Raw genomic sequence first — 7,500 nt, forward strand, 5'->3', positions numbered from 1 at the left:
TGCTCTACCCTGCTGACCAGCCCACTGCTCTACCCTGCTGACCAGCCCACTCCTCTACCCTGCTGACCAGCCCACTGCTCTACCCTGCTGACCAGCCCACTGCTCTACCCTGCTGACCAGCCCACTGCTCTACCCTGCTGACCAGCCCACTGCTCTACCCTGCTGACCAGCCCACTCCTCTACCCTGCTGACCAGCCCACTGCTCTACCCTGCTGACCAGCCCACTCCTCTACCCTGCTGACCAGCCCACTGCTCTACCCTGCTGACCAGCCCACTGCTCTACCCTGCTGACCAGCCCACTCCTCTACCCTGCTGACCAGCCCACTGCTCTACCCTGCTGACCAGCCCACTGCTCTACCCTGCTGACCAGCCCACTGCTCTACCCTGCTGACCAGCCCACTGCTCTACCCTGCTGACCAGCCCACTGCTCTACCCTGCTGACCAGCCCACTCCTCTACCCTGCTGACCAGCCCACTCCTCTACCCTGCTGACCAGCCCACTGCTCTACCCTGCTGACCAGCCCACTGCTCTACCCTGCTGACCAGCCCACTGCTCTACCCTGCTGACCAGCCCACTCCTCTACCCTGCTGACCAGCCCACTGCTCTACCCTGGCAGCCCACTCCTCTACCCTGCTGACCAGCCTCCTCTACCCTGCTGACCAGCCTCCTCTACCCTGCTGACCAGCCCACTGCTCTACCCTGCTGACCAGCCCACTCCTCTACGCTGACCAGCCCACTCCTCTACCCTGCTGACCAGCCCACTCCTCTACCCTGCTGACCAGCCCACTCCTCTACCCTGCTGACCAGCCCACTGCTCTACCCTGCTGACCAGCCCACTCCTCTACCCTGCTGACCAGCCCACTGCTCTACCCTGCTGACCAGCCCACTCCTCTACCCTGCTGACCAGCCCACTCCTCTACCCTGCTGACCAGCCCACTCCTCTACCCTGCTGACCAGCCCACTGCTCTACCCTGCTGACCAGCCCACTGCTCTACCCTGCTGACCAGCCCACTCCTCTACCCTGCACACGCTGACCAGCCCACTCCTCTACCCTGCTGACCAGCCCACTGCTCTACCCTGCTGACCAGCCCACTGCTCTACCCTGCACACGCTGACCAGCCCACTCCTCTACCCTGCTGACCAGCCCACTCCTCTACCCTGCTGACCAGCCCACTGCTCTACCCTGCTGACCAGCCCACTGCTCTACCCTGCTGACCAGCCCACTGCTCTACCCTGCTGACCAGCCCACTCCTCTACCCTGCTGACCAGCCCACTGCTCTACCCTGCTGACCAGCCCACTGCTCTACCCTGCTGACCAGCCCACTGCTCTACCCTGCTGACCAGCCCACTCCTCTACCCTGCTGACCAGCCCACTGCTCTACCCTGCTGACCAGCCCACTGCTCTACCCTGCTGACCAGCCCACTCCTCTACCCTGCTGACCAGCCCACTGCTCTACCCTGCTGACCAGCCCACTGCTCTACCCTGCTGACCAGCCCACTGCTCTACCCTGCTGACCAGCCCACTGCTCTACCCTGCTGACCAGCCCACTCCTCTACCCTGCTGACCAGCCCACTGCTCTACCCTGCTGACCAGCCCACTGCTCTACCCTGCTGACCAGCCCACTCCTCTACCTGACCAGCCCACTGCTCTACCCTGCTGACCAGCCCACTGCTCTACCCTGCTGACCAGCCCACTGCTCTACCCTGCTGACCAGCCCACTGCTCTACCCTGCTGACCAGCCCACTGCTCTACCCTGCTGACCAGCCCACTGCTCTACCCTGCTGACCAGCCCACTCCTCTACCCTGCTGACCAGCCCACTGCTCTACCCTGCTGACCAGCCCACTGCTCTACCCTGCTGACCAGCCCACTGCTCTACCCTGCTGACCAGCCCACTCCTCTACCTGACCAGCCCACTGCTCTACCCTGCTGACCAGCCCACTGCTCTACCCTGCTGACCAGCCCACTGCTCTACCCTGCTGACCAGCCCACTCCTCTACCCTGCTGACCAGCCCACTGCTCTACCCTGCTGACCAGCCCACTGCTCTACCCTGCTGACCAGCCCACTGCTCTACCCTGCTGACCAGCCCACTGCTCTACCCTGCTGACCAGCCCACTGCTCTACCCTGCTGACCAGCCCACTGCTCTACCCTGCTGACCAGCCCACTCCTCTACCCTGCTGACCAGCCCACTGCTCTACCCTGCTGACCAGCCCACTGCTCTACCCTGCTGACCAGCCCACTGCTCTACCCTGCTGACCAGCCCACTCCTCTACCCTGCTGACCAGCCCACTGCTCTACCCTGCTGACCAGCCCACTGCTCTACCCTGCTGACCAGCCCACTCCTCTACCCTGCTGACCAGCCCACTGCTCTACCCTGCTGACCAGCCCACTCCTCTACCCTGCTGACCAGCCCACTCCTCTACCCTGCTGACCAGCCCACTGCTCTACCCTGCTGACCAGCCCACTGCTCTACCCTGCTGACCAGCCCACTGCTCTACCCTGCTGACCAGCCTCCTCTACCCTGCTGACCAGCCCACTCCTCTACCCTGCTGACCAGCCCACTCCTCTACCCTGCTGACCAGCCCACTGCTCTACCCTGCTGACCAGCCCACTGCTCTACCCTGCTGACCAGCCCACTGCTCTACCCTGCTGACCAGCCCACTGCTCTACCCTGCTGACCAGCCCACTGCTCTACCCTGCTGACCAGCCCACTCCTCTACCCTGCTGACCAGCCCACTGCTCTACCCTGCTGACCAGCCCACTGCTCTACCCTGCTGACCAGCCCACTGCTCTACCCTGCTGACCAGCCCACTCCTCTACCTGACCAGCCCACTGCTCTACCCTGCTGACCAGCCCACTGCTCTACCCTGCTGACCAGCCCACTGCTCTACCCTGCTGACCAGCCCGCTGCTCTACCCTGCTGACCAGCCCACTGCTCTACCCTGCTGACCAGCCCACTGCTCTACCCTGCTGACCAGCCCACTCCTCTACCCTGCTGACCAGCCCACTGCTCTACCCTGGCAGCCCACTCCTCTACCCTGCTGACCAGCCCACTGCTCTACCCTGCTGACCAGCCCACTCCTCTACCCTGCTGACCAGCCCACTGCTCTACCCTGCTGACCAGCCCACTGCTCTACCCTGCTGACCAGCCCACTGCTCTACCCTGCTGACCAGCCCACTCCTCTACCCTGCTGACCAGCCCACTGCTCTACCCTGCTGACCAGCCCACTCCTCTACCCTGCTGACCAGCCCACTGCTCTACCCTGCTGACCAGCCCACTCCTCTACCCTGCTGACCAGCCCACTGCTCTACCCTGCTGACCAGCCCACTGCTCTACCCTGCTGACCAGCCCACTCCTCTACCCTGCTGACCAGCCCACTCCTCTACCCTGCTGACCAGCCCACTCCTCTACCCTGCTGACCAGCCCACTGCTCTACCCTGCTGACCAGCCCACTGCTCTACCCTGCTGACCAGCCCACTGCTCTACCCTGCTGACCAGCCCACTGCTCTACCCTGCTGACCAGCCCACTGCTCTACCCTGCTGACCAGCCCGCTGCTCTACCCTGCTGACCAGCCCACTGCTCTACCCTGCTGACCAGCCCACTGCTCTACCCTGCTGACCAGCCCACTCCTCTACCCTGCTGACCAGCCCACTGCTCTACCCTGGCAGCCCACTCCTCTACCCTGCTGACCAGCCCACTGCTCTACCCTGCTGACCAGCCCACTCCTCTACCCTGCTGACCAGCCCACTGCTCTACCCTGCTGACCAGCCCACTGCTCTACCCTGCTGACCAGCCCACTCCTCTACCCTGCTGACCAGCCCACTGCTCTACCCTGCTGACCAGCCCACTCCTCTACCCTGCTGACCAGCCCACTGCTCTACCCTGCTGACCAGCCCACTCCTCTACCCTGCTGACCAGCCCACTCCTCTACCCTGCTGACCAGCCCACTGCTCTACCCTGCTGACCAGCCCACTGCTCTACCCTGCTGACCAGCCCACTCCTCTACCCTGCTGACCAGCCCACTCCTCTACCCTGCTGACCAGCCCACTCCTCTACCCTGCTGACCAGCCCACTGCTCTACCCTGCTGACCAGCCCACTCCTCTACCCTGCTGACCAGCCCACTCCTCTACCCTGCTGACCAGCCCACTGCTCTACCCTGCTGACCAGCCCACTCCTCTACCCTGCTGACCAGCCCACTCCTCTACCCTGCTGACCAGCCCACTCCTCTACCCTGCTGACCAGCCCACTGCTCTACCCTGCTGACCAGCCCACTGCTCTACCCTGCTGACCAGCCCACTGCTCTACCCTGCTGACCAGCCCACTGCTCTACCCTGCTGACCAGCCCACTGCTCTACCCTGCTGACCAGCCCACTCCTCTACCCTGCTGACCAGCCCACTGCTCTACCCTGGCAGCCCACTCCTCTACCCTGCTGACCAGCCCACTGCTCTACCCTGCTGACCAGCCCACTCCTCTACCCTGCTGACCAGCCCACTGCTCTACCCTGCTGACCAGCCCACTGCTCTACCCTGCTGACCAGCCCACTGCTCTACCCTGCTGACCAGCCCACTCCTCTACCCTGCTGACCAGCCCACTCCTCTACCCTGCTGACCAGCCCACTCCTCTACCCTGCTGACCAGCCCACTGCTCTACCCTGCTGACCAGCCCACTCCTCTACCCTGCTGACCAGCCCACTCCTCTACCCTGCTGACCAGCCCACTGCTCTACCCTGCTGACCAGCCCACTCCTCTACCCTGCTGACCAGCCCACTCCTCTACCCTGCTGACCAGCCCACTCCTCTACCCTGCTGACCAGCCCACTGCTCTACCCTGCTGACCAGCCCACTGCTCTACCCTGCTGACCAGCCCACTGCTCTACCCTGCTGACCAGCCCACTGCTCTACCCTGCTGACCAGCCCACTGCTCTACCCTGCTGACCAGCCCACTCCTCTACCCTGGCAGCCCTGCGCACGGCGCGCTGTTCTTCAACCTCTTATTACTACAAAACACATCCTCCAAACCCCATCTTTGTCTTTGGGGGGGACATACTGGGAGGATCATGGTCTTTGGGGGGGACATACTGGGAGGGATCATGGTTTGGGGGGGACATACTGGGAGGGATCATGGTTTGGGGGGGACATACTGGGAGGGATCATGGTTTGGGGGGACATACTGGGAGGGATCATGGTCTTGGGGGGGACATACTGGGAGGGATCATGGTTTGGGGGGGCATACTGGGAGGGATCATGGTTTGGGGGGGACATACTGGGAGGGATCATGGTTTGGGGGGGACATACTGGGAGGGATCATGGTTTTGGGGGGGACATACTGGGAGGATCATGGTCTTTGGGGGGACATACTGGGAGGATCATGGTCTTTGGGGGGGACATACTGGGAGGGATCATGGTCTTTGGGGGGGACATACTGGGAGGGATCATGGTCTTTGGGGGGGTCATACTGGGAGGGATCATGGTTTGGGGGGGACATACTGGGAGGGATCATGGTTTGGGGGGGGACATACTGGGAGGGATCATGGTTTGGGGGGGGACATACTGGGATAATGGTTCTCAGTGTACAGGATTACCTTTAACTTACAGAGGCCCGAGCCCGACGCCTGGCAGACCTGACACACGCCGTCGTACACCGTCAGCACCCTGGCCTGGCTGTACTGGGACCCGTCGTTGGTCACCTGACACAGGAGGAAGAGAGGTTGATTCTGGTCTGAGCCAACGGCCTCCCCAGTCTCTCTGCGCTGGGGAACCAGACACATCAATGGTCTGATACAGGTTCGGGAGGCACCCGTCCCATATTTAGATCAGGTATCAGATGGTCTGGTGCAGGTTAGAGATAGCCTGGTATGACCATCCCGATCTAGCGAGCTCACTGCTTCGCTCTGCAATATCGGTGATTAAGTGAAAAATAATAATTCAAGAAAAAAGACACCTAGTATCGGTATCGGATCGGTTTCGGCAGATATCCAAATCCTGGTATCAGAATCGGAACTGAAAAAAAGTGTGTGTGTGCATCTCTCTAATACAGGTGGGGATGTTGTGCATCTCTCTAATACAGGTGGGGACGTTGTGCCTCTCTCTAATACAGGTGGGGATGTTGTGTGCCTCTCTCTAATAGAGGTGGGGATGTTGTGCCTCTCTCTAATACAGGTGGGGATGTGTGTGCATCTCTCTAATACAGGTGGGGATGTTGTGTGCATCTCTCTAATACAGGTGGGGATGTTGTGCATCTCTCTAATACAGGTGGGGATGTGTGTGCATCTCTCTAATACAGGTGGGGATGTTGTGTGCATCTCTCTAATACAGGTGGGGATGTTGTGTGCCTCTCTCTAATACAGGTGGGGATGTTGTGTCTGTGTGCATCTCTCTAATACAGGTGGGGATGTTGTGTGCATCTCTCTAATACAGGTGGGGATGTTGTGCATCTCTCTAATACAGGTGGGGATGTTGTGTCTGTGTGCATCTCTCTAATACAGGTGGGGATGTGTGTGCATCTCTCTAATACAGGTGGGGATGTGTGTGCATCTCTCTAATACAGGTGGGGATGTGTGTGCATCTCTCTAATACAGGTGGGGATGTGTGTGCATCTCTCTAATACAGGTGGGGATGTGTGTGCATCTCTCTAATACAGGTGGGGATGTTGTGTGCATCTCTCTAATACAGGTGGGGATCTGTGTGCATCTCTCTAATACAGGTGGGGATGTTGTGCCTCTCTCTAATACAGGTGGGGATGTGTGTGCATCTCTCTAATACAGGTGGGGATGTTGTGTGTGTGTGCATCTCTCTAATACAGGTGGGATGTTGTGTGTGTGTGCATCTCTCTAATACAGGTGGGGATGTTGTGTGTGTGTTCATCTCTCTAATACAGGTGGGGATGTTGTGTGTGTGTGCATCTCTCTAATACAGGTGGGGATGTTCTTCCTGCAAACGATCCTCTCATCGTTCCCTGAGAACAGAGCGCTTCATAAACATGGAACCAAGCAGCTTAACTCCTCGCTAACATAATCGATTTCATGCTAAAACATAATTAGCCATCTTCTACAGATCCCAATGCAAACACAGCCAGCACTCGTACGGGCAACGGTGCAATCCCCCCGCGCCTGCTAGATGGATGAGGCTGGGGGGTAATGTGGGGCTAGCGCCTGCTAGACGGATGAGGCTGGGGGGTAATGTGGGGCTAGCGCCTGCTAGATGGATGAGGCTGGGGGGTAATGTGGGGCTAGCGCCTGCTAGACGGATGAGGCTGGGGGGTAATGTGGGGCTAGCGCCTGCTAGATGGATGAGGCTGGGGGGTAATGTGGGGCTAGCGCCTGCTAGATGGATGAGGCTGAGGGGTAATGTGGGTCTAATCCTGGCGGCCAGGCTGAAGTCATCTATTTGAGCCAGCAGATCTGACTTTGAGCCCACCTTGGGGGACCCCCCCGCGGCGCTCTGGCGGTTAGATTTATGCTAATGCTTCCTTCAGTCAGAAAACACCTTGTGCTCTTG

The 7,500-nt window shown here is 60.1% G+C and overlaps 1 protein-coding gene across 1 annotated transcript in view; it reads right to left on the reverse strand.

The window, feature by feature from the left end:
- The window catches only part of LOC311322081 (von Willebrand factor D and EGF domain-containing protein), a gene marked incomplete at both ends in the record, with an annotated part of 72,987 nt that overhangs the window by 26,626 nt on the left and 38,861 nt on the right, over nt 1-7,500 (reverse strand). Inside the window, 1 exon segment of the mRNA XM_084454091.1 lies at nt 5,586-5,690. Coding sequence (XP_084310217.1) covers nt 5,586-5,690 — 105 coding nt within the window.

The sequence above is a fragment of the Borostomias antarcticus genome (assembly GCF_949987555.1).
Source record: "Borostomias antarcticus genome assembly, chromosome: 19".
In the NCBI taxonomy this organism is placed as follows: Eukaryota; Metazoa; Chordata; class Actinopteri; order Stomiiformes; family Stomiidae; genus Borostomias; species Borostomias antarcticus.